Source organism: Arachis ipaensis, chromosome B10 (assembly GCF_059453495.1).
Source record: "Arachis ipaensis isolate K30076 ecotype BB chromosome B10, ASM5945349v1, whole genome shotgun sequence".
Lineage (NCBI taxonomy): Eukaryota > Viridiplantae > Streptophyta > Magnoliopsida > Fabales > Fabaceae > Arachis > Arachis ipaensis.
Genome location: NC_142435.1, coordinates 141070125 through 141097999, shown reverse-complemented (window position 1 = coordinate 141097999; position 27875 = coordinate 141070125). Strand labels below are relative to the sequence as shown.

At 34.6% G+C, this 27875-nt stretch overlaps 2 protein-coding genes and 1 long non-coding RNA gene across 3 annotated transcripts; all 3 read right to left on the bottom strand.

The window, feature by feature from the left end:
* Positions 1-2935: 2935 nt before the first annotated feature.
* Positions 2936-6727, bottom strand: LOC107621418 (protein FAR1-RELATED SEQUENCE 5-like). Its single transcript, XM_016323440.2, has 2 exons — positions 6356-6727; positions 2936-4733 (listed from the first exon to the last, which is right to left on the bottom strand). The coding sequence occupies exon 2, from the start codon at positions 4714-4716 to the stop codon at positions 3799-3801; it is 918 nt and encodes a 305-aa protein (XP_016178926.2). The 5' UTR covers positions 4717-4733; positions 6356-6727; the 3' UTR covers positions 2936-3798.
* LOC107621419 (pentatricopeptide repeat-containing protein At5g15340, mitochondrial) lies at positions 6253-9722 on the bottom strand. Its single transcript, XM_088484351.1, is given in 3 exon segments — positions 6253-7224; positions 7775-9004; positions 9006-9722. Coding segments are annotated over 2 exon segments (1905 nt in total). The 5' UTR covers position 9722; the 3' UTR covers positions 6253-7224; positions 7775-7815.
* A 14590-nt stretch (positions 9723-24312) lies between these two features.
* On the bottom strand, positions 24313-27875 carry LOC110268325 (uncharacterized). Its single transcript, XR_015880970.1, has 3 exons — positions 27601-27875; positions 26157-26726; positions 24313-25368 (listed from the first exon to the last, which is right to left on the bottom strand). It is a non-coding gene; the product is annotated as an uncharacterized LOC110268325 (long non-coding RNA).

Below are 27875 nucleotides of genomic sequence, written 5' to 3'. Positions count from 1 at the left end.
CATATGTGCAAAATTTGAGTAAAGTGACTGCAAATTGTTTGATTCATGTGTGCAAAATCTATTAAAGTGGGTGCAAACTGTATGATTCATGTGTGCAAAACTTTATTAAGATGGGTGCAAAGTGTGCTAAGTAAGATGTGCAAAATCTCATTAAAATGGGTGCAAAAATATGAGCAATGAACTACATCAAAAGTTATGAACATCACATATGCACGGATGAATTTCACATACACACTATCCATATCCAGCATATATATAATTATATGTTAAAACCAAATAATTGAAATTTAAACCAACGAATTTACCTATCTAATTTTTTAATATAATTCAAGATTGTACTCAGTCACACCAGACATAGATTAAGGGGGCCTTTGGTTTGCTTCTTTTCACAAAACTAAGCTTTTCTTTTTTTCTTTAATTAACAAAAAAATCCGTTCTCACTTCTCACATTTTTGTGTAAATTTTATAAGTAGCAAGACAACTTGAGCCACCAATAACAGAAACAACAAAATTGGACTACAACCAATAATCAAGATCTTAATTCTGAGAAATTTAAGCATTTCTAAGGACACAAGTTTACTGTAAAATTACTTTTCAAATAATCAGAAGCAAGCGCACCATAAATAAGTGTAAGAGTGCTTTTATATCATGCACCAAAGCTTCATTGTTATAAATTGTCTAATAGATAAGTACAAATTGAACTATTGAAGAAAACAAAGAAGCAAAGAACTGTTATAAAATCAGATAGATAAAATTTAATAGGTGCTAAAACAATAACTTTGCAAGTAATAAACACACAATATACCTGAGATGTTAGTTCTTCAAGAGTTTCCTACTGCATTTTCCTTCTTGTTCATGTTTCAGATTTCTTTGTATTTGTACTTTTTTGCGGCATCTTAATATTTGGATCTTTTTCCCTTTCAAATGATCACTGCATATTAATCATATTTTATGAAAGCACATAAGTCAATTGATTGGGTGCAAAAAAGATTAATAGTCAATTGATGTATTGTTTGATTAACCAATAAAACATATTATTAATACAAACACAAATAAAAAACCGAGTCACATTACAAATCAATTGTACATTTCCAACTAGAAACATAACGCATCAGTAACGATTGCCAGTATTTTCACAACAAACCTCTGCCAACAGTAGCCATTGTCAAAAGTCAATTACCAGTTAAGTAACTAAGATAATGGCATAATGAATTTTTTCAAAGATTTATAAATTAAAAGTACCTAAGTTTCATAAACAAGATATGATGAATCAAAATCAAAATCAAAAGATATTTTTATTATAAAGTGCTTAAAGATTTTCATGAATAGACAGGAAACATTAAGTCATATTTTGAATGGATACAGAAGGATGACACCAGTAATGAACAGATTATCTAAGACAGAGACTCAAGGTCAAATACACAATAGAAGTTTACAGTTACCAAGTTTAAAGAGCAATTCTATGACAATTCAAATTTGAGTTAAACAAAGAGATCAATATTACAATGATGCTAAGCCAATCTATTTTGGTTGCAGAGTCTGACTTCCTGTTGCAGTTGTCCCAGTTGGTTCACTGTATACAATATATATACCAAAGCTCAGATACACTAGAAATGAAAGCGAGAAGCAAAATGTTGCAGAAAGCAATGAATGAACAAAAATAAAAACTAATTAACCTTCACATTAAAATTTTTTAGTAATACAAATTTTAACCTTGCAAAAGCATATCGCATCAGTAGAAACGAAAGGGAATTATAGAGAGCCGAGAGATGCTGTCACAGAGAGTAATGCCACTTCTATTGGAGACGCTACTGGCGATGGACAGCGAGCTCAAGAAGACTAATTCGCGTTGAGAGTGCTCATCAGCGTTGAGAGCAAGAAAGAGAGCGCACTGTAAGAGTGTCGACAAAGAGAGAGAGTGGGATTTTGCGAAGAAGAAGAACGTGTGAGGTAAAGAGCATGTACTCACGCTCTCTATATGCATTTGGATATTTTTTTATTTGGTGCAGAAAAATACTAACTGGTTGTTTGCTGGCCCAAAAAATACAAATTTGCTGGCCCAAAACAAGAAATGTATGCTATAAAAATATTTCATGTATAACTTGGCCTAAAATATTTTAGATTATATGTATATGCACGCATGCTCAAATTAAAGTAATTAGAGTCATAATAGTATTAACAGTTTGGAATTTGGTAGGAAAAACATCATATTTCATGTTCAGATCACACCCTATCCCCTGGTGTTAGAAATTCTTAGCAGCACCTAACATTTTGGTAAGGTTCTATTCAACACTCATGTAGCTTACTAAAGAAGCTGCATCAGTTAACTATAAAGTACAACTGATTATCCTTTATATATACCTTAAAATAGTAATTTTTACATCAAAAGTCTATTTAAATAATTAAAAAAAATAACATGGCTAGCAAAATAAATTCATAAAAAATAGTATGTCCATGTGTCTTTTTTACCTCTATTTCCATCATGTTTATTCTCCTCTTGATTGAATTGTCCTTCTTGCAAGGAGTGCCTTGACATGTATTTGATTCACCCTTCAGATGTTAAAAAAAAAAGTAATCATTATTTGGTTACTGCAGCAAGAAGTGCCATGCATGCACTACTCATCAATAAGAAAATGGTAAAGTAAAATTTTCATTACAATTATTTCATCCAAAAACAAAAGGCAGCTCAAAAGTACTACACACATTATTACTATCATCACATATACACTACCCTTATTAAAATAATAAGGTTGGAGAATTCTTTTTCAATTAGATAGCTTAGTCAAAATCATCGGCTTCAATTCAGCATTGATGAACTTATACATTGATGAACTTGGTCAAAATGTATCTTGGAATTTCTCTCACACGTTCATGCCCTAGGACAACCAAGCTATGACAGCATAATATACCTCTTGATTCAAACATTTGACACTTGCATGTAATATCCTCGTTTTCGCATTGTAGATAACTTCATAAACCTTCTCTTTAGAAGTAGATACATCCTCCAAATAGAATAGACTTTAGATGTAGAAACTAGTTTCATAATGTGCAAAATACAATTTACTTTCTTTCTAAATTGCTTTTGTACTTCCTTAAACTTTGCATTAGTATAGACACCTTGAAATTGCTTCTTTATTAAGGAATTAGTGGCACAAGGTATTATTGATTTATAGTCTTCAACATCAGCCTTTCTTTCTTGTTCCTCCTTCCATCCAAGGCAATTGTCATACTGTTTGACAAATTAAATCAACAAGCTCTTGTTATTTAAAAATTTATCAAAATATGAATGCATACTCCCACTTCGTTGTGTGGATTGCATACCAACCCAAAAAAAGTGGTAAAAAAAATTGGAACCCATCAATGTCTTTCTTCATAGATATCTATGTATCATAGTAAACAAATATACATAAAAAAAATTCTTGTGAGCAAACTTAACAAAAGTGGATGCAAATGTTGCCATAAACAAGTTAATAACACATTGAAACTTAGAAAATATTAGAATAAGAAAATTATACTAGAGGCACATTGAAACCTGTTAGAATTCTAGCAAATAGAATATGATAGCCACTTTATACTTTCAAAATACTGATATACTAATTCCTATGTGCAAAATATAAAAATTCATGTGTAGAGAAGTACCTGATAGCCATTTGTTATTGTCTAGACCATATTCAATCAAAAAATCGTCCCATTGACTTTGAAAATCATCTTCTGAAGTACACTCCCAAACAATATTATTTAAATCACTTTGTAACTCTTTATATCTCTTGTATCCATTGAATTTTTTTGGAATCTTTTTCAAAGTGTGTCAAATGCATAACCTATGACGTGTCCTGGCATCACATTCTCAATTCCAGCTCGCATTCCGAGGCATTGGCTTTTAGGCGCCTTTCCATGCATACATCTAAGCCAAGCATTAAATAACCAAGTAAACGAGCCGAAATTTTCCTTAGTCATTAAACCACACCCAAGAAGCACTAAGTTACCATGGTGATTAAGCCCCACAAAGGAACCAAATAGCATATTGTAACGATTAGTTTTATAAGTAGTATCAAACGAAACTACATCACCAAAGTACTCGTATGCTGCTCTACTTCGAGCTTCAGCCCAAAATATAGTTTTGAAACGCTTGATTTGATCAAGTTCAAGATTAAAATAAAAATCAGAGTTCATATCCTTTATCCGTGTAAAATACTTCAACATCTTCCTAGCATCCATTTCTTCCGTAACATTGCGTACCTTTCTACTGAAATAGTTCCTAACATCTTTTTCCATTAAGCTTATCTTAGAGAAATCTCCCATTTCATCCACCAACACTTGAGATGTTTTGCTTGGTCTCACGCCTGCTTCATCATTCCTCTCAATGACTCGACACATGTACATATTCATCTCTCTATTAGGTGTCAACAATTTTGCCATCTCCGGATCACAAGGATGTGAATGATCCAAACACACCTTGGATATAACCCAAAGACCCTCCTTATTCAACCTAATAGAAATCCTCGCGGGGAAATTGTAGTTGGTTCTAGAGTTGGTCTTTTCTATTGGTGAAACTCTAGACTTGCGTTTTCCTTCCCTATTGCAAGTGATCATTTGATTCTTAGGAACCTTATCTTTACCAACTCTTCGGGTAAACCTTATCTTAATAACAAAACCAACGCGCTTGGCATAATTCTGATAAAATTGATTTGCATCATCAAGGGTTCCAAAACACATGCCAACCTTGGGCACATCTTGTACAAAAGTAAGCATACATCAGATGGTAAAGCAAAATCTCATTAAAGTGGGTGCAAACTGCCTGATTCATGTATGTAAAATATCATTAAGGTAGATGCAAATTGTGCCGAGTGAGTTGTGCAAAATCTCATTAAACTTGGTGCAAACTATCTGATACATGTGTGCAAAATCTCATTAAAGTGGGTGCAAACAGTTTGATTCATGTGTGAAAATTTTCATTAAGATGGGTGCAGACTGTGCTGAATAAGGTGTGCAAAATCTCATTAAAGTAGATGCAAAATGTAATGAGTGAAGTATCTCAACTACTCTTAGGTATTGAATCAACAAAACCCTTTTGCTTAAATAAGAATCATTAACAAACTTCTATGATCTATCATAACCAAAGATTTAAGCCAATTAAAAATTTATTTATCATTAAAACTTCTACGATCTAGTATAGCATCATTGAATTTCATTCATTCAAAATAAAAGGCCAACATCAAAGTGTTGATGCTTCTCCATAAAAAAATAAGAGAAAAGAATGGGATGATCAACATAAATCCAAAAAATAGCTAAACAAAACCAAACAGAAATATCAACTTTCTTAGCATAGTCGGTAGGATGGGCATCAAATGCCACAATGGTAAAAAGAACCAAGAATGCAATAGCATAATTTACTTTTTCTTGGATTTAGATACATAGAGAACACAATACGTGAGGATGTATACTACAGCAATCCTTTTAACAAATGACACTAAAACTTAAAAAAGGTGAAGATTTGAATGTATGTACATGGAATGATCTGCTAACAAACATTCCTTCATGACCAAATCTGCCTAGTTCTGAAGATTTGAATTTCATAATTTGGGAGAATTCAACAGTATAGTAATTATACTGAAAAATATTTGTGCCAACAAGTGTAGGGAACTAGTGAGGTGTGAACAGGAGAAGAAATAACACAAAACAAAACAGAGAGGAGCTGCTTCCAGTTTGCACATCCATTGAATTGTTACAAATTTGATGCTTCTACTTCTACTTCGGGTTCTTAGCAGCTAAGGTTAGATCAGTTTCATTGAGCATGCATCTTGTCTTATTATCTATGTTCCTTTCTTATTTATTTCTATGCTTATTTCATATAAATTAATAAATTATTATGTTGTTAGGAGGCCAAACTAGGTGAAACACTATTTGAAGGTTAATGTATAACTCATAATTGCATGTCTCATTTTTAATATAGAAATTTTGAATTATGGTTAAATGGATGTAAATTTTCAGTATGTTTGATGCTTTAACATGGTGTCTTACACTGAAATGTAGAAAGACAACCGCAGTACATAACTGAAATTACAGTGAAAAATCAAAACAAGCAACAAACACCACCATTTTTTATATTTTCTGTCTTAGACATTTCATCAAACAGTTGGTTTGCGTGAACTGTGCATTGTTGCATTATGAAAACCAAAATCGAACAATGTATAATTTGGATTTTATACATTCAATTTAAACTCTATTATGAAAAACATAAATAACATACTTTGCAAGCTAAAAAATTCATAATCATAATCATCATGGTGTTCATTGATGCAATATGAAAGCCATTACAAAAATCATGAAATTAGAAGAGGGAGAAACTGCTTACTTCAATATTCTATTCTTCTAAAACTGATTTCACCATTGACATGGAGCGAGAGAGTGAAATTCTGAGTTGCTCTGCAGTTGAGAAGGAATGAGCGATAGAGAAGAGAATTTCTATGCAAGAGTAAGAAAGTCAACAACCGGTGAGAGTGTCACATCCTCCATTAATCGAGACCTTCATTCTCCTCTTGGAAGAGTGCAAAACACAGCGGCACCGATGATTTGAAAATCGGACAAGTCAAGTAAAGGAGCCGCGATCTTGAAGAGGTAAAGCTTCATAACCTTCGTCAATGGAACTGCGAGTGCAGAACCATGTTAACCCTCATCAAAGAGGCTAGAAGCTGAGATATCCGCCTAATGCCTTGGAGAGGAGCGTGAGAGAGATTCGTTTGTGTTATCGTATCGAATCTTTTCAACAACGCTCGTGAGGCTTTCCGTATTATGATGGTATAAAAATACTTGCTGGCTGAATGATGGTTAGGTTTTTATATATTTGCTGGTCCTGAGACTTTTTGTCAATAACTAGATGGATGATTGGGAGGACTGAGTACAAAAATAAATAATTTCTCCTTACATAATACAATTTGAAGGTCATAATATATGTACCAGCGGCTGCTTACATTACCTTAACAAACCAGATCCTGGTTGTCAATTAGCTTCTGATTTTAATAAAAAAATAATAATAATAATAGTAACTGTTGATTTAACTGAAACCAGCTCTGATTGATTATATATTATGCAATATGCATAGTATATTCAAAATATGCACCCTACCGCTGTATCAACAAACCCTTCACGCCCTCCCATTGTGTGGAAGAAAAACTCAGTAGCAGACAATCCACTGTAAAAAGAATTGGCAACAAAACCTTTAGCCTGCATCAACAGTGACATACCAGTTTTCGATGTCAGAAAACAGAATATGTAATGCACAATAATAGCAACAGCTACACCAGTTCTGGTATCAGTTACAAACAAATAATATTAAATGAAAACAATATTCTACAATAGTAGTTTACTACTGTCCCGTCCTGATAATAAAGTGAAAACAATTGCTTGTGACGACAATATATGACAAAGCTTCGAAGTCATCTACGAATTCCAAGATAGCTTCTCATGTATAGGTGTGTTACATAAATGTGTATGCAATACTCTGTTTGTTGTTAATTCACAACTGTGAATCACTTCAACATTAATATTATCAATGAACAAATACAACAGCAGTATGGATGAAAAAGAAATTAACTGGGAAATTGAGTCTCTATGAATATTAAATAAGAATAGAATTACAGAAATTAGACTAATTGGTAATTGCTACAACTAGGAGATTTTACTATAAAGAGATTTTAAACCTACAAGTATACTTTTATGGGCAACTTTAAAATATATACACTAGTGGATCAAGGGATTAACAGGTATATCTCACCCTTCCCCAACAATCCTACCAAGCTCCCATCCGTGCTGAATTCACCAATAGTCAGAGCAAGAACAAGAACCTTGCTTGAAACTATGAAACCGATATCGATCTCGGACCACGATTTCGCGGTTGTATACATAAGATGCAATCTTCATAGCAGAATGACAGTCTTGGCAAATCCTTAGGTTCTTGAAAATGTGTATTGGAGAACCTGATGGAGTGCTTGTTAGGCCAAAAGCAAGTGCAAGCTTCTCACTATGAGTGAACAACACTTGTTCTACCTCCTCCAATGCCTCAGTGCAATCATCCCTGGTGGAACAACCAAACAAAACCTGAGAACTTGTATTGGGAACATAGCCACCCAACCTCAACCGGTGAATCATGTCATCTAGCATCATGTAAATCCCTGCAGTTTGCGGGTGAGACTTATCGCCGGCGATGAACTGATGAAGCTGGCCACCAACATACATTGAGCTCGTTCCTGGCACCTTTTTGATACCCCTTTTCTTAAGAACCTTCCTGAAGAAATTTGCCTTTTCCTCTTTCCCAGACAATGCATACATGTTGGAAAGCAAGACATGATACTCAGTGTTATGTGGATCCATCTGAACCAACTCTCTCATAATCTGTTCCCCAAGCTTCACCTTCCCATGTGTGTAACAAGAGCCAAAAAGAGACCCCAGAACAACTTCATTTGGAGCAAATGGCATGCTTTTAATAAAAGCTTCGGCTTCTTCCAATCGTCCGGCTCGACCAAGGAGGTCCACCATGCAAGCATAATGCTCCATTTCCGGATTTATCCCATGAATGGACTCAAGCTCGTTGAAGTACTTCCAACCGAGATCAACCATACCCGAATGACTGCAAGCACTCAACAAGGCCAAGAAAGTCAAAGCATCAGGGCTCACTCCTTCTCCGATCATGGAATCAAACATATCCACCACATCCTTTCCCTTCCCATGCATGGCCAACCCACCAATCATGGCATTCCACGCCACTACATTTCTCCTTGGCATGTTCCTGAACACAACCAAGGCAGCACCAATCCTCCCACACTTTGCATACATGTCAACCAACCCAGTCCCCACCATGACACCCACATCCCACCCAATTTCCTTCACAGCATACCCATGAACCCACCTCCCCAAGCTCACATCCCCAGACCGCGAACAAGCCAAAAGAATCGAACAAAGGCTCACACCATTCAACACAAACCCACACCCAAAAATCATCTCCCTCAAGCTCATAAGCCTCCCTAGTCATCCCATTCTCAACATACCCCACAATCATCACAGTCCAAGCAACCTCATCCCTCTCTGGCATTTCATCGAACACCTTCCGCCCATTCTCCAAACCCTCCCCTTTCACCACACCTTCCAAGACCACAATCCAAGACACCACACTCTTCAACCCCATATCCTCGAAAACTCTTCTAACCCCATCCACAAGCCCACACTTCACATAAACATCCATCAAAGCATTGCAGACTCTAACACACCCAGAAACCCCAAGCTTCACCACAAGTGCATGAAGCTGCAAGCCCGTTTTGACGCAGCCGAGATGGGAGCACTTAGTGAGGACGCAGAGTACGGAGACGGGGTCAAGGGGGAGGGGGAGGGAGCGCATTTCGGAGAAAAGGCGAAGGGCATGGTTGGGGTTAGTGGCAGAGATGAGGGCAGTGTAGTCGACGGAGTCTCTGTGGGAGTTGGGGATTTGATGGAAGAGGTGGATGGCGTGGGAGAGGGAGAGGGAGAGGGAGGAGAGAGAGTAGAGGTGGAAGAGGGCGTTGAGGAGGAAGTGGGGGTCGGAGGAGGTGGGTGGCAGGAGGCCAGAGATGAGGGCGGCGGCGTGGAGCTGGGTGGCGGGGCGGAAGGAGGAGGTGCGGGCGCAGCTGCGGAGGAGGGCGCGGAGGTGGAGGGCGGGGGTATGGTGGGCGTGTGGGAGTGTCCTTGTCATACCATTTACGGATTTACCACTTCAATCAATTTTCGAAGTGTGTACGTATTAATAATTTACTATTAAAAAATTATACCAAATTCAGTCATTAAAATAAAATATAAAATATTAAAAAATTTATTAAATTTATTATTTTTTTATCGAGAATTAATTATTAATATTTAAAAATATAAATTAAAAATACATTATTAAATTATTAAATTAAAAAATTTAAATTAATAATTAAAATAATTAACAAAAAATATTTTAAAAATATTTATTAAAATATAAAATATATATTAAAAATAATATATTCATAGATAAATATAATATATATAGTATAGGTTATAAAAATATGTTATAAATAAATGTTAAATTAAAAATATTTCATCTAATACATAAATTTTTTATTATTAAACTAAGATCATTAATTAATAATTTATTATTTTTATTTATATAAAAATCAATTCTATTTTCCCAAAAAACATCTACTCTACTAAAGCATAATAGCATTGGAAAGCTTTCACAAATATCCAAGGTTTTGAAAATTGGACCGAACCGGCCGGTTCGATCGGTTTAACCGCGAACCGACAACGTAAACGGTCTGGTCCTCCTGTAGAAACCGTCTTGGGAAGAACCGCCAAAGAACCCGCGAACCAGTCAAAAATTGGCCGGTTGGACCGAACTGGTGACCGGCCGGTTCTGCATAAACGTCGCCGTTTTATTGTTTTTTTTTAAAAAAATCCTAAACCTGACCCGACCCGTGGAGCACCCTGCACCCCACCCCCCCCCCTTTCTTCCCCCGAACCCATTCACTCATGATTCAGCTGATTCTGAATCATATTCATCTCACAGTGAGAGAACAGAGAAGAGTGAACCCTAGCCGCCCAAATCCTAACCTGCCACCGCGCCCTCCTTCGTCGCCACGGTCACCAGTCATCAGCGCGACTGCCGTCGCCTGGTCGTCAGCCCAAGTAACCCTCCTTCTTCGCCTGGTTCCTTGCCCAGTAGCCCTCCATCTGCGTCGTCTTCATCTTCTCAACACCAGCAAGCAGTAGCCCGTCTCATCGTCTTCATCGTCACGTGGTCCTCAACAGTCAACACCAGTAGCCCTCCGTCGACCCCAGGTGAGTGACTCGTCCTCTGCTCATCTTCTTTGTTCTTCGCCTCTGTGAACTTCTTCTGTTTGTTGGTTAGCATGAGAAATAAATAATTTGTTTGTTGGTTAGCAGATTTCTGTTTGTTGGTTAGCATGAGAAATAAATAATCTGAAAATTAACTGGCTGGTTTGCAGATTTTTGTTTGTTGGTTTGCAGCTCAATTTCTGTTTGTTGCTCAATTTTTGTTTGTTCCTCAATTGCTGGCTTTGTTTGTAATTGCTGGGTGAAAGTTTAGTGTTTTGTGATTATTGGTTAATGTTTTGGTTTGGTGTTCTCTCTTTTTCAGATTTTCCTTCTCTTGTATTTCTGCATGTTGCTGAATTGGTAATCAATAAATTTGCCTTTTTGCTATAAATTGGGACTTTACTAGGATTTGTTAAATTTGTTGCTTGTTGCTGAATTTGTTGCTTCCCAGTCACAGCATCAGAAAAGAAGCCGATGAATAAGGTTTTAAACTGTGAAATCATGTGTTGTTGCTTGAATTTTAGGAGAAAGAGCAATGTAATGTATTCCTATTTATGATTCCATAAGACCAAGGTTAAATTAACAATTCAGGTGGAGTTGAGTTTTGTTTATGAGTAATTAAATGCACGAAACAAGAATAGGATTGCTAATTAAATTTGGAATTTCTGATTAGTGACTTGTTAAGGTGCTGTTGTTGTTATGCTGCTGTTTTGTTATGGCACTGTTGTTGTTATGCTGCTGTTTTGTAATGATTGTTGCTGAATGCTACTCTGTTTTCATTGTGTTGTAGTTGCTGGTTTTGCTTTGATTTGTAGTTGCTGGTTGTGTTGGTTTTGCTAGCTTTGTTTGTAATTGCTGGGTGAAAGTTTAGTGTTTTGTAATTGCTGGCTTTGTTTTCTAATTGCTGGCTTTAGCTGAAGAAATTGGAGGGGCTGGATGAGGAGACATTGATGCCTCAGAAGACACCACCACCATCAACATATTAATAAGATTATATGAATTTGATTGATGACATTTAATGTAGTTTTTTAAATTTGAAAACTATTTTAATATTTATGTTATACTATAATTAATTAATTATATTTTAGCATGTTTATTTATTATTTTATTTTAAAATGATTTTTTTCGGTTGAACCACCTGTTAGACCGATTAGACTAGTAAACCAATAAACCAGTAGCTAGAGCGGTTTGATGACCGGTCCGATTTTCCGAACCTTGCATATACCACACCACTTTAGTGGAAATCTGCTATTCCATGTACGGTCCGTTTTCAAGTTAATCATTTTTTTTACTGTATACGGAAATTACTAAAAAATCCCTAAAATGATACCTAAAATGACAAAAAAGACTAATCTAATAAGCGGCTTTCATGATACCCTGAATTGAGTCTGCGGCGAATTGAGCCAAACTATTGTTCCAATGGCTTGAAGTTATTGGATAGCATTTCGGACTTGTAGAGCTGGACAAATCCTGAAAAATTTATTGCAAATTATTTGGCCATAATTTTACCATTTTTTCTCACTTGTGCCCAATCATAATTTTTCTACAATACAGTTATCCTCCAAATAAAATTCAAAAAAAATACTAAAAAATTATTAAAATTTATTATTTTTTATTATTAATTAGTAGAATAAAATATGTTGTTGGATTATTAAACTAAAATAACTGAATTGATGGCTAAAAATAATGACAAAAAACAATAAATTTTAATATCGCTAGGGAGTTAGTAGGTTTTGTGATTTGTAGTCATTATTAGCTAGGGTTGTCCATAGATCGGATCATATCCGCAGATCCGCGGTATTTATCCGCATCCGATCCGATAATTGCGGATATGATCCGATCCGCAGACTGATCGGATCGGATAGGATCCGATCCGCACCTATTAAGGATCGGATCGCGGGTTTCTGTGTTGTATCCGCGGATCCGCAGATCCGCACAAAATAATTAAAAAATAAAAAATAAAAAATATATATACCTTAGTTACTTTGTGTTGCAGCCACCTAACCTAACCCTAATCTCATTTTCACATTTTGCACTTCACGCACGTCTTCACCCTTCGTCCCTTCCCTTCCTTGTTCCTTCCTTCACGGCGCTGAAATGTGAAAGCCTAACAAAGTGAAACCCAAAACTCCAGACCCCCAATCTCACCCATTCACCCCGCCGTTCACCCCGCCGTTTACCCCCTGACCCCTAATCTCTCAGAGTCTCACCTATTCTGCCGTTCACCCCGCCGTTCACTCCTGACCCCCAATCTCTCATACTCTCACCTATATTCTGCCGTTCACACCGCCGTTCACCCCCCCGTTCAACCCGGTGTTCACCCCCGCCGTTCTTGCCTGCGCTGGTCGGTGTTCTCGTCAACGTTGACGACGATGTTCAGATCCTTGAGCAGGCTGTTATGGCGTTGAATCTTGGATCTGGATCTGGATAAAATCGAAGACGGCGAGCTCTGGTGGAAAACCTTGATGCTCAAGAACCAGAGCAACACTAGCAGCAGCTGGTTGGATTCTCTAGTGGAAAACCCCCCAATCTCTCACTCCTAGGCCCTAATCTCTTCAGTCTTCACCGTGTTCATGACTTCAGGTAATTTTCATGAGTAACCTGCTAAATTGAAATGCTCTATTTCTCTGTTCTGTATTTGGACTCAATTTTTTAACTTATTTTCAATACATAATAGTAACCTGTTGTAATTACCCTTACTGTTATTGTGTTTCTTAAAGAATTCTGCTCATGTTATTGTTTATATGAAATAAGCAGAAGCCACTTGGGATACTACCTGTTAAAGCATTATCCGACAGAACCATAGTTACAAGATGATGTAGTTTGCTGTTAAGGAATGTCAGTGATCCAGAGAGGTTATTTCTGGACAAGTCAAGCTTCTGCAGCCGGCTCAAACCATTGAGTTCCGAAGGAATTTTGCCATTCAATTTATTTCCAAGCAAATTCAGGTATGTCAAGTTTGAAAGAGTACTCAATGATGAAGGGATTGAACCAGATAAACTGTTATTAGCCAAATAATGAATTCTGTGAGATGCTGGTGTTCTATTCTATGTTTGTATGATTTATGTAATTATGTTAGATATTTCTTGTAGGATTGTGTTGCTTGAAATGGCTGATAAGCAAGCAGTTACAAACAATACAAGTGGATCTGAAGTAGGGAGCATTCCTACTCCACCAAATGTTGCTGCATCGACACCTTCTGAGTCAGCAAGGGGAGGGGAATCAGTGACTAATCCAGCCTCAAGTGATGCTCCTACTGCTGGGACAGAGACACAGACAGGCCAGCCAGGTAAACGAAAGGCTAACAGGCCCGCTTCTATTGTTTGGGATCACTTTAAAAAAAATGCGGAAGAAACTAAAGCTCAATGTAAACATTGCTTGAAATGGTTACAATGTCATAGTCGTAGGGATGGCACTTCTAATCTAAAAAAACACATTGGAACTTGTGCGAAGAACCCAGATAATCATGTTGATAAAAAACAAAAAACCCTTGTGTTCACAAATTCTAATTTAGATGAGCCACCAACATTGAAGGCAGTAGACTTTAACCAGGAGCGGTGTAGGCTTTCACTTTGTAAGATGATAGTAATTGATGAACTCCCATTTAGGTTTGTAGAAAATACTGGATTTAGGGACTTTTGTGGTGAGATGCAACCTCAATTTAAAATCCCGAGTCGTCAGACAGTTGCTAGAGATTGTATGCAATTGTATATAGAGGAAAAGACCAAACTTAAATCCCTCTTGGAGTTGAACCATCAGATGATTTCCCTAACCACTGATACTTGGACTTCTGTTCAAAACATGAACTATATGTGTGTAACTGCTCATTACATTGATGATGGATGGACATTGAATAAGAAAACATTGTCTTTTAACTTGATTGTTGATCATACTGGTGCTACCATAGGAAAAGCGTTAGAGAAGTGCCTGAAAGATTGGGGTATTCGGAAGCTTTGTACTGTAACTGTAGATAATGCTAGTGCCAAATTTGTTGCTGTGAATACTTTGGTTAAAATTATGCGAGAATGGAATGGTTGTACTATGTTGGATGGGGAATTTGTCCATCTGAGATGTGCTGCCCATATTTTGAACTTAATTGTTTGTGATGGTTTAAAAGATTTAAGCTCTTCTATTGCTAGGATAAGAACTTCTTGTAAGTTTGTTAAGTCCTCTCCATCTAGATTAGCAACTTTTAGGAGGTGCGCACTTGAAGCAAACATTACTAGTCGTCAAATGATTATTCTTGATGTGCCAACTAGGTGGAATTCTACTTATATGATGTTGGAAGTGGCTGAAAAGTTCGAAAAGGCATTTGCTCGTCTTGCGAGAGAAGATGCTCATTTTGAGAGATATGTTGATGATGAGGGGGGCCTCCTAGTGATGAAGATTGGAGTAGAGCTCGTATTTTCATGCGATTTTTGCAAATTTTCTATCATGCAACTCTTTCATTCTCTAGTTCTTTGAATGTTACTTCAAATACTTTTTTCCATGTATTGTGTAAGATATTATGCACTTTAAATAAATGGATTGTAAGTGATGATTTGGTGTTGCGTGAGATGGCATCAGCTATGAAAGCCAAGTTTGATAAGTATTGGGATGATTCTGATCACCGTTACTCTTCTTCTTCTTCTTTCACTTCAAGTGACAAAGCCAATAAACCATCTTTAAATTATCTAGTGCTTGTTGCTGTGTTCCTTGATCCCCGTTATAAGTTGGAATATATTCAGTTCACTTTGTCTGAGATGTATGGTGAAGGTGAAAAGTCTTCAAGGATCTTCAAAAAATTGAAGGATATTATTACTAAATTGTTTGAGCAATATACCTTATGGAATCCTCGCCCCCCTGAAGATACTCAAGATACTAGCTTTTCTTCCGATACTACACCAAATCCTAGTTTAGACACGAGTGACATTGATAGCATTATGATTGAAGACCCTATGAGCAAGTGGAAACAAACACAAAGGATAAAGTTAAGTGAGCTCAAGAAGAATGAGATGGATAGGTATTTGGAAGATGAAGTGGCAGAAGATTTTAGTGGATTTGATATATTGAGATGGTGGAGAGGAAAGACTCTGAGGTATCGAATTCTGTCTTGCATGGCTAGAGATATATTAGCCATTCCTGTTTCTACTGTGGCGTCTGAGTCAGTTTTTAGCACCGGAGGTCGTGTCCTTGACCCTTATCGTAGTGCTTTGAGTCCCACCACTGTAGAGGCTTTAATTTGTACTCAAAATTGGTTAAAACCTGCTAAGATTTTGGTTGAGCTTGATGAAGGAGATGCTGCGGTTGATTCAGGTATATAATAAATTGGTTCATTTATTTTTCGTCATTCTTTATTCTTTATTTTATCCCATTGGCTTTGACATATTTGGTTGTTTAATTGAATAGAATTTTCTGGAGTTACTAGTGCTGGAGATCCTGAAGTTCAAAGTCAATTACATCCTCTTGAACCATCTTAGGTATTATAAGTTTATAACTAAGTACTTGTATTAGTGTATAATAACTTAGACTATTTTTTTGTTCAATTTATTCTAACATGTTTCACTAATTTTTCAATATGTATTATTTTAATAGGACTACACGATTCATGGTTGCTGCTGATGTCTGCTGCCTGCTGATTTAAGAAGGGATGGATTAAGTTGTTTTATTTTTAAGTAGCAAGAAACTTCATTCTCAATGTTCTTTCAACAATCTTAGATTTTAGTGTGTTATAATCTTGGATCAAGTTGTTTTATTTCTGCTGATGGTTGATAAGCATTTGCAAATTGTTTAGATTTTAGTGTGTTATAATGTTGCTGTTTTATTTTAAATGAGGCTTTTAGTATTTTAGTGCTTGTTGTTTTCACTTATTGGAAGTGTTTGTTGGAATGTTTGTTATTATATTTACTTATTTGTTAGTTTGTATGTTTTAGTTAGTAGTTGTTAAACTTGTTATTTATGTATTGTATTGTTTTATTTGTTATTTAGAAAAAAATTGATTAAAATTATTTTAGGAACAAATAGATTTAAAAGTGTGAAAGAAATATTTTTTATTGAATTTTTTACTTAAAAAGATAATAAAAAAATGAGCTTAATCATGCGGATATATCTGCAATCCGATCCGATCCGATCCGCAAATGTGCGGATCGGATCGGATCGGATCCGACACAAAAAAACGCGGATCTTGTATCCGATCCGATCCGATAGGAATTGTGCGGATCGGATCGAATTTTCATCCATATCCGATCCGATCCGATCCGTGGACAGCCCTATAATATTAGCAAGGTTTCGAAAACCGAACCGGTCAATAAACCGATAAGGTAACTGGTTTAACGGTTCAATGGTTCAACCGAGGTTCAACCAGAGTTCAACCGGTTTAATTAAATATAAAATATTTTTATAATCAGCAACCATCACAAACATAAACACAAACTTGCACAAATTAAATACAATTAACAACTAAATATGAATTATTAACAGAAATTTATACAATTTTTAATCACATCAACAAACCAACATACATGCAATTTCAGAACACATTAACATTTAACAATTACATCCAAAAATTCAGAAGCAAACTCAGAAGTTAAAACTTAAAAGTTACATGCAATTTCAGAACACAATCAACATTTAACAATTACATCTAGAAATTCAAAAGACAAACTCAGAAATTAAAAGATACATGCAATTTCAGAACACAATCAACATTTAACAATTACATCCAGAAATTCAGAAGACAAATTCAGAAGTTAAAATCCATTACAATTGGACAATAAAATCAGAAATCAACAAAAAAATTAACAAAAAACCATCAACAATCAACAAAATTATTTCAGAAAAATTAACTCAAAGCTAGAAAAATTAACTCAGTCAGAAGGACAGTGGACTTCAACAACTGTCGGAGGATGAAGGTGAAAGCAAGGGTTGCTACTGTGAGTAAGCAACCGTGGAAGAGATACAGAGAGCTTGAAGAGAGAGATGCGACGGTGAGAAGAGCTCTGAGCACGGCGACGGCGAGAAGAGGGCCGATCTGAAGAGTGGATGGTGGCTGGGTGTTGCTGTGGAAAAAGGATTAGGGTTGGGTTCAAGATCTGAGAGTGGAATGCATTCTCTGGAGACTCGTGTGCAAGGCCTTGAGTTTGCGTTGGATGAGATCTCTTATGATTTGGCCGTATCAAGTGGAAGAATGTCTAAACCTGGTGCTCCTAGGTATGCATGTTGCTTGCTACCAGGTTCTGAAATTTTAAGCGCTAAGTTCTGGAAGAGAACACAGAGCCGGTATTCATCCTCCCAATTATCTAGATCTGACGGCACCCAATTGCTTGCCGCAGTCCTCCACCAAGATGACATGAATGCTGAAACTGAGTTGAGAAGCCATAGACTCAGGCTTCATAGCGATGGAGGAAGCTTCATAACCAATCCTCTAGCAGAGATTAATACTAATTCCAAGAAGATATCTGGTTTTGCAAGAGCAGAGCCAAATTAACAAAACAGAGGGAGGATGGTGGCTGTGGCTTCCAAGGGGGTTTGGGGCTGGATTCTTATCCAGAGATCAAATTTCAGAGAGGAAGAGAGGGGTGGGATGAGGGTAAGAGATAGCGGCTAGGGTTTCAATCTTCAGGGTATTTTTGTCATATATATAACACTAGAAAGCGCCGTTTTGAGTGTAGCTATGAACCGGAAATCCCTTAAAAACCCGGCCGATTCTGGCGGTTCACCGGTTAACCGTCGGTTCGGCCGGTTTTCTGACTGGTTTTTTGCTAACCGGTTTTTAGAGTTAACCGAACCGACCATATGACCGGTTTTCAGTTAACCCAGTTGAACCGGCCAGTCCGGTTCGGTTTTCAGAACCATGATTATTAGTCATTATTAATATTTTTAATGGTGTAAAATTACATCTAATAATCTAAGATTACTCACTTTTCTTTTGTTAATTAAGTACTGACTAAATTTTAATAAAAATACTAACCTCTTAAACTTTCTCAATTACACTCTAACAGTCTAACAATTTTCAAAATTCAATACACATTATTAATACAGTACTTTTATCATCTGAAACAATTAAAATAAAAATTTAATTAACTTGTGTTCTAAAAAAATAAGGACACATTTTAAAAAAATAACAATAGAATTTTTTTAATACTTTTGATGTATTTAATGCATTAAAAATATAAAAATAAATCATTTTTGTAATAATTTTTATAAAATATATATTTTTTAATTTTTATGGTATGCTTAATTTATGTTCTTAAGGCACAAGTTAGCAAAATTCTTAAAATAATACTACACAAATAAAATAATAAAATTTATATATTTAAGGTGATTTACATAAACAATTTAAATGCACTTTAATATTACATCAATGTTCTAAAATAAAAAAGGATAATTTTCTATATGTGATTTGCTTGTAAGTTTTATTGGATATGCTTTATATATTGTTTTTGGATAACCCTCCCAACAACTAAGAGATCCATTCGAAAAACACAGAGACTAGTTGAAGTAATGAGCTCCTAATATACCAATATTGGGGCTCATTACTTCAATCGAGATAATGAAAAATTATTTCGTCTTTTTAGTTGGAGCAATTACTTAGAAGTACATTTTTTGAAATAACCCTTCCTAAAAGATCCCATGATCTTGAACTGATCTTACCTGAGATTGCAAATCCCAAGTTTATCTAGAAAAGCAGATATAATTATATTAGTGTCTATAATGATTTTTTTTATAATACTAATCGATAGGGCCTCGTTGATAATTGCTACAAAATCTCGTACATTAGAATCCATAGTTATGGTTATGTATCCGAATCCATTAGTAGGGAACATTCTCCTTTCCAAGTGAAATCTCCTAGTATATGAAAGAGTGAAAAAGCACTTTCGTTGTTGTAGAATAAGAAGCCTTCGTATCTTAATGCATGTATTTAATTTATTCGGAGCTATTAGAGCGGGATTCACTTTTTAGGGAATATGAGTCGAAACAATAACAAGAATATTTCTAGTGGAACATCTTTCATAATTGCTAGAAAGATAGTTCACTAATAAATCAAAAGATAAGTAATTTGACTCATTCACATCTATTGAATAATGGAGATGCAATAACCGTTGGTTGATTAGGACATCCTAACTTTAGAAATAAAGAGGGGCATAAACTTTTTGTAAGATATATGCTTAATTTTTTTGAGATATTTTCAGTTGTTTTAGAGCCAATATTCCTTTTCGAAATATAGTATTAAACAAGTGTAATTGCTTCTACAGAATAAATGTAAAAACTAAAAAAGAATTAATTTAATAAAACGTAAATTATAGTATCATAACTATTTTTTTCTCCACACCCATAAATTTCTTTAATTTCTATTCATATTTTGTACTGTTGTGAACATACATTTTTATTTATATAATTTTTTTATGTTTTTAATATATAAATATTATAATTGATTGAATTTATTTGACCTAAAGATATTTTTATTTTTTACTTTAATTTTTTTTATGATATTAAAATGATTATTTATTAGATATTATTAAACGAGTATATTTTACATACTCTATTCAATACTTAATAAAACAAATTAATTAACAAAAAATAGAAAATAAATATTTTTATATCTTATAAGAATAAAGATAACTTCTTTATTTGACAAAAATTTATTAATATCTTTTAATTAAAAAAGACTAATTATTATATATTATTAAATATATAATATTATAATTAATTGTAAAAAATTTTAATTTTCAATCTCTTTTCTACTAAAATTTTAGATCCATCCTGTCCAAAACTTTTTTTTATAGATAAATTGTGATAAGTGGCTGGATACTAAGTTTATCATAAAGATTCATAGTAGTACCAAAATTTAATAACACAAATTACACTAAACCAATTATCACCATTTAGTAAGAAAATAGAAATTTTAAGATCTAATCAATCACCAAGATTTAGTAAGAAATGACAGCCACTAAACTATAGTAATAGATTCTCATTATTTAGTATATTTATGTAGAAAAATAAATATATACAATGATTCTTATCGAATCAATCACTTACAATCATTTATAAAATCTTTATATATTTTATTTGAGATTAGAGATGAGAGTAAGTTAAGCCAAACTAACCCCAAAATTCAAGTTCAGGTCATCAAAAATTCACGATCCGAACTTAAACTCACGAATTGATTAAATAATAATATAAATATAATCAATAATTTTATATATAAATAAATTATAACTTATATATATTATTTATCTATCAATTATAATTTATTTCTTATTTTAAATTATACGTGAAAAGATCGATGACTATAAAATTTTATATCAAAACATTAATTAAATTTATTACGTTTTAGTTCATCTTTTATTCAACCTCTAATAAAATAAAGAAAAATATTTCAATTTAGATATGACAAGATAAAAAGTAATGCACACTCGTTTTAATAGGCTTTAGTACTAAAAAACCCGGAAATTGGGGACCTATGGTGGCCAATAGACTCCCAAAAGTTTAAAAAGTTTTTAGTAGTTAGTAATATTAGTTTAATTATATGTTAATATGTAAGTGTGTGTTAGTATGTAGTGTCTACTTATGAAATCTTTTGTTAATGTACTATAATGACGGATTAGTATAATAATTTTTATCTATTTATGAGTAGTGATAATAAAAATAATATAAATTAATAACTTAAAAGCTTAAATAATAAAAATATTAGTCCAATATTTTAGTTGAGACTCAAGATTAATTTTTTTGTGTGTTTATATTTATTATTTCTTGTACAAATGCTTTGATATCTTAAATGTTTATATAATTATTTATTTATAAATTTATTGTCGAATATACTTTTTGAATCGGATTTGAGTCATGCTTAGTGTAGACTTAACTTGGCATGCATAAAGACATAATTTATAAATAAAATACTCATTTTAAAGTAAAATTAATAAAAAATATTATAATTTTATATTGTAATTGATATTTTTATAATATATAATGTTATTTTTATTTTAAAATAATTTTTATATAAATATTATATAATTATTAAATATAATCTTTAAAAATAAGATTTTATGAATTTATTATATAAAATTTACAAAATTATATATATTGAATTAATTGACCTAATATAAATTGTTGTTTTTAAATTGTCACCAAAACACACTTGTTTTTATTTTAAGTTAGACTAAAATTTGAATATTTAAAATAAGTCTAACAAAAATATTAATATTTTATTGCAATACACCAATCACTGTTACAAATTACAATAATCTACACGGTATTTTGTTTCTATATCCAAGGTCCATCAAACCATTAAAAAAAATTTCTTAACCCAATATTTTCCAATCGGCTCCCCAGGCAATTAGGCAACGGACTTCCCACTATGGCTTGATGCGTTTAGGAAAAAACAAGGGTAATTGACAACATGGTGCTTTTGGACAAGGGTATCACAGGTTGAAGGTTTTTCTTGCACTCTCTTTTTATGGAGTATATTGCAGATTTCTGGCAATCAATCATGTCCATTACAATATTTTAATATAGATCTGGACGCCTATAAATAATGAAATAGCAGATTTTCAACAAAGTGATTTGGTACATGTGAAAACTTTCCAATAGCATCAAAGACAACAGCAGCGCTACACTCCCAGGACAGTTTTAAGGCCAATTCTACTATGTAGATGGTATATTGGTATCTATATGTATAGATTTGTGGTGGCAGCCTATTATTATAACAAGTGGCATAACAGGAGACATGATGTGAAGTTTGATAGAAGCGTTGCAGAGAAAACTGAATGCAACACGTGAAGAGGCTGGTAATTTGGTTTGATAATGATATGTTATGTTGATTAATTAATTTAGGTTGATTACGGGCCCGAATGTTGGTCTTTTCTTCTTTTTGGACAAAAAGTAGGTTTTGTGTTGCAGGCCAAAAATTGTAAAGAAAGAATATCATTTTATATTCTTGCTACCTATTACCCAACAAACCAAAAAAATCAATGCAACTATAATTACCCAAATAAAAAGAAAAAAAAAGAGAACCCCTGCAACTACTAAGACGTTCCAATTTTGGACCTTTATACAATCATCATCATCCATACACAGAAAATTGATTAAAACAAATAAGTAGGTGATTCTAATAATAATAATAATAATAATAATAATAATAATAATAATAATTAAAAATAATTTTAAGCAATATTTAATTAAATCTGCATACATTATATAAAATAGTTTATAATTAATTTTAATTATATTAATTTAATGAATCATTTTAAATCAAAATAAGAAATCTATAATAGTAAATCAAATAAAAAAGTTTTTGGTGACTGACCAATCAAATAAAAAAAGTTTGATTTGTTTTATATTTATTTAGATATCTAAAAACACCCAAGTATGTAACACTTACAACAAAATTGATTCTTCTCTTATAATTGAAAATTGTTTATATTATTAAATACTATTAGAACATCTTATTATACACAGTATAAGCGGAAAAAAAAAACAAAAAGAGAAAGACATAATAATAAATAAATATTAAAATATTATTTGAACATACTATTATTAAGATATAATATAAATGAAAAAATATATATATGAATAAATACTAAATGTGTAACTTAAAATATTATTCTGATAAAATTGTTTATATAATTTAAATTATAAATATTAATTATTTTTTTATAAAATTTTAATTTATAAATAAACTATTTAAAAATATCTATATACTATACCCAACAAAAAATTTAAAGGCCAACAAATGATTAAAATTTTAAAATAAAAAAATAATTATTGCTAGTTTGCTACCAAACACCAACGTAGTCAAAATATTCTAATAATAGACTAATAATTATAGTAGGTATGTTTGCACCCTAAAATTGTTATTATAGAATATGTTCGAATGGAAAATTTTGAATATAGAAAAATAAAGAATTAATAATCCTTTTAAGCATATCTCAAATTAATAGAGATATTTATATAAAGTTTGGAAGATATATTTAATAGAAGTTAATTTTGTTGTGATGTTAGTGTGAAGTTGCTTTAATTACAACTAGTTTTTAACGAATTTCACATTTTCAGAAATTAAAAAAAAAACGTTGTCATTTGGATCCTTTATTTTGCTTATTTTGAGTTCATCCCATATTTTTTTATACTACAAATAAGTCTATGGAAATGTCACTCAGCCTGAAGGCAAAACCATAATTATTAGCCAGTTGAAGCTGTAAATAGTTGAAGCTGTAAATATAAAAATGAAATGAAATGATAGTGGAAATATGTTTAGTGGCAGAAGAAGAAAATAGAAAGATATGGAAGGAAACTATAATATTACTAGTGAGAGACGCTGCAATAAGCGCTTACGTATTAGTTGTAGGGGTGCTCTTCTTTTTCTTTTTATTTGGGTAATTATAGTTGCATTGGTTTGTTGGGTAATAGGTAGCAAGAATCTAAATTTATGATATTCTTTTTTTATAATTTTCGGCCTGCAACACAAAGTCCACTTTTTGTCCAAAAACTAAAAAAGACAAACATTCGGGCCCGTAATCAACCTAAATTAATTAATCAACATAACAAATCATTATCAAACTAAATTACCATACTCCTCACATGTTGCATTCAGCTTTCTCTGCAATGCTTCTGCCAAGATTCACACCTGTTGTAATAATAAGCTGCCACCACAAATCTATACATGTAGATTTGTCCCCATCATCTATACCAAAGACTTTGCCCAGTTTTAATAATATATTACAGTGATAACTTTTATCACATAAGAAAGCACCCGTGAAGATGCTAAACCGTGTCATCTTCATTGGTCCAAGAAACGATATAACTAAAAAAAAAAAAGCTTTTTTATATAATTAAACATGGGAAAAATTTTAATTCCAGGAATCTTGATTTAATGACTGGAATACGCATGACCAACTCAACTTTACCACTCACGAAATGGAGTTCCATACCAACTCGCAACTAACGCCCACGAAATGGGGGGAACAGTAGCAGGCATTTCAACTTCATGGCTACCACAAAAGAGATGAGGCACATCAAAGACGGCGTACACGAATTGGGCGATCTCAAGCCCACCGGCCACGAAATTGGCCAATTAGCTGGCGGCGACCACAAAGTGGAGAGGTTCGTTGCTGGCGCCCACGAGTTGGCTGTTCTAAACGGCAGCAACAGCAAGCTCACATGCATTGGCTATGTCGAGTGATAGGGGACAGTTGGAAAGGGAGCCAAGAGTGGTATAAAAGAGGGGTGGGGAGAGCTTTCATGCACGGTTAAATTGGAAGAGGGGTAGGAAAAAAAAGTGGTTAGCATGGTAAATGAAACCTGAGAGGAGGTGAGCTTCTGGTAGTGAGTTTTTCAATAAAAAAAATTAACTTAATATGATTGGGGGTGTGGTGAACGTGGAGGAGAACTTGAACCGGTTGGACGAACAATCATATAGCGGCACATTTATTCCATAAGGTTTGTTTACGCTATTAATCCGATTGCTATTGTTAGGGATTGTTAGTAATATTTTTTCGATATTTACCTTTTTTACAGAGTATTTGTAACTGTTGTCTTTCTTGGCTTCTTATGTTGTAGCCCACACGTGTTCTTACTCCTCATTGCACACTCGTTGATGTTTTCATGTTAGAGCCTGGGATCCAACCATGGAAATTAGGCGGGAGAGGCTCGACCCTTGTTTGAGACGCACTGGATTTGGATTTTATCATGCTTCTTTGATCAAGCGCTTCGAGTACGACAATCCACTTATTAGTGCCTTTGTGGAACGGTGGCATCCGGAGACGCATAGGTTTCATCTCCCTTGGGGTGAGTGTACCATAACTCTGGAGGATGTAGCCATGCAGCTAGGTCTACCTAGCGGTACGTTAAGGTCATGGAGTAAGTTTTATCAGAGAAATATTTGGGAATGATGATGGTCAGCCTGTTAGACGTTGAGGTCATGGAGTAAGTTTCATCAGAGAGATATTTGGAAATTGTGTCATGAACTTCTAGACCTAGCTGCATGGCTACATCCTCCAGAGTTATGGTACACTCACCCCAAGGGAGATGAAACCTATGCGTCTCCGGACGCCACCGTTACACAAAGGCACTAATAAGTTGATTGTCGTACTCGAAGCGCTTGATCAAAGAGGCATGATAAAATCCAGTGCGTCTCAAACAAAGGTGGAGCCTTTCCCGCCTAATTTCCATGGTTGGATCCTAGGCTCTAACATGAAAACATCAACGAGCGTGCAATGAGGAGTAAGAACACGTGTGAGCTACAACATAAGAAGCCAAGAAAGACAACAGTTACAAATACTCTGTAAAAAAGGTAAATATCGAAAAAATATTACTAACAATCTCTAACAATAGCAATCGGATTAATGGCGTAAACAAACCTTATGGAATAAATGTGCCGCTATATAATGTTCGTCCAGCCGGTTCAAGTTCTCCTCCATGTTCACCCCACCCCCACTCATATTAAGTTAATTTTTTTATTGAAGCTCACCTCCTCTCAGGTTTCATTTACCATGCTAACCACTTTTTTTTTCTTACCCCTCTTCCAATTTAACCGTGCATGAAAGCTCTCCCCACCCCTCTTTTATACCACTCTTGGCTCCCTTTCCAACTGTCCCCTGTCACCCGACACAGCCAATGCATGTGAGCTTGCTGCTGCTGTCGTTTAGAACAGCCAACTCGTGGGCGCCAGCAACGAACCTTCCCACTTCGTGGTCGCCGCCAGCTAATTGGCCAATTTCGTGGCCGGTGGGCTTGAGATCGCCCAATTCGTGTGCGCCGTCCTTGATGTGCCTCATCTCCTTTGTGGCAGCCACGAAGTTGAAATGTCTGCTGCTGTTCCCCCAATTTCGTAAGCACCAGTTGCGAATTGGTATAGAACTCCATTTCGTGGCCGGTGAAATTGAGTTGGCCATGCATATTTCAGTCATTAAATCAAGCCATGCGTATTCCTGAAATTAAAGTTTTTCTCATACTTAATTATATAAAAAAACCCAAAAAAAAAAAAGGAGCAGTTGAGGTACAGAAACTGATCTGAAATGCAACAAAAATATATAAACAAAAAAAAGGAGAAAAAAAAGGGCGGACGAATGCAAAAGCGACAGCCGGGGAGCAGAAAAGAAACAAATAAATAGAACACGCAAACAACCAAATAATACCCTTGTTAAACGGCTGAGCGGCGGAGAAACAGCAACAAAAACATAAATAGGCACCGAAAACCAAACCAGACGACGAACCGTTTTAGATACGAGTTCAGAGGTTCGTTCAACAAGGTATAAACCAGAATAGCCAGATTATAATAAAAGAACATAAAAATCATAAATAAGCACACAAAAATAAAAATATTCTAATGTAAATCCAAAAAATGGACAAAAATTAAACATTGGTAATCATCTGCCAAATCACATTACATAGTCCGACGTAGGCTGTGGCTCGTATAAGGGCAACACAAGTCTCAACTCTCAAATTTCCAAAGGCAAATAGCCAAATATCAGAAGTCATCTTCAAAGTTTACCATCAATCGTCAAAATCCACTAAAACTTGCTAGAGTTTTTTTTTTTCAATGGGATAATTATCACATTCATTTCCATTTCCAAAATCTTGACCAGAAGAATCAAGACATAGAATCATGAAATGTAATAGCGCCAGATCAATATCAACATCATCTAACAAGTAACAACACAACAGCAGGCAGCAGCCGCAACAAAAACTCGAGCAACATATCAGCAATAACAACTCAACACCACAGCAACAGAAAATTACAAATTAAAAGTTCAATAAAAAAAACAAAGAATACGAACCAGAGCAAGGGATCATATGACCTACCCGAACTGAGGAAACGACGGAAGAACGACGCAGCCGAAGCAAGGGACAAGACCGCGCGACGGGAGTCGACGACGGGAGGAAGGAAAGAGACTGAAGCTGTGAAGCAAGAAACGCGACGGAGCGGGATCAGAGAGACAGAAGGAAGCGAGGGAGAATGGAGGCTGGGGGTTTAGGGTTTGCTGCGTTTGGGGACAATTAGGGCCAGTAACAAACTTTGGATTGCACACCAAAGGGCATTTTAGTAATTCTATAATTTGCTGTGCTCATTACCTAGG

Excerpts from the sequence above, each read along its gene's own strand:
- LOC107621418 (XM_016323440.2), bottom strand. The coding sequence starts at position 4,716 with ATGTGTTTTGGAACCCTTGATGATGCAAATCAATTTTATCAGAATTAT.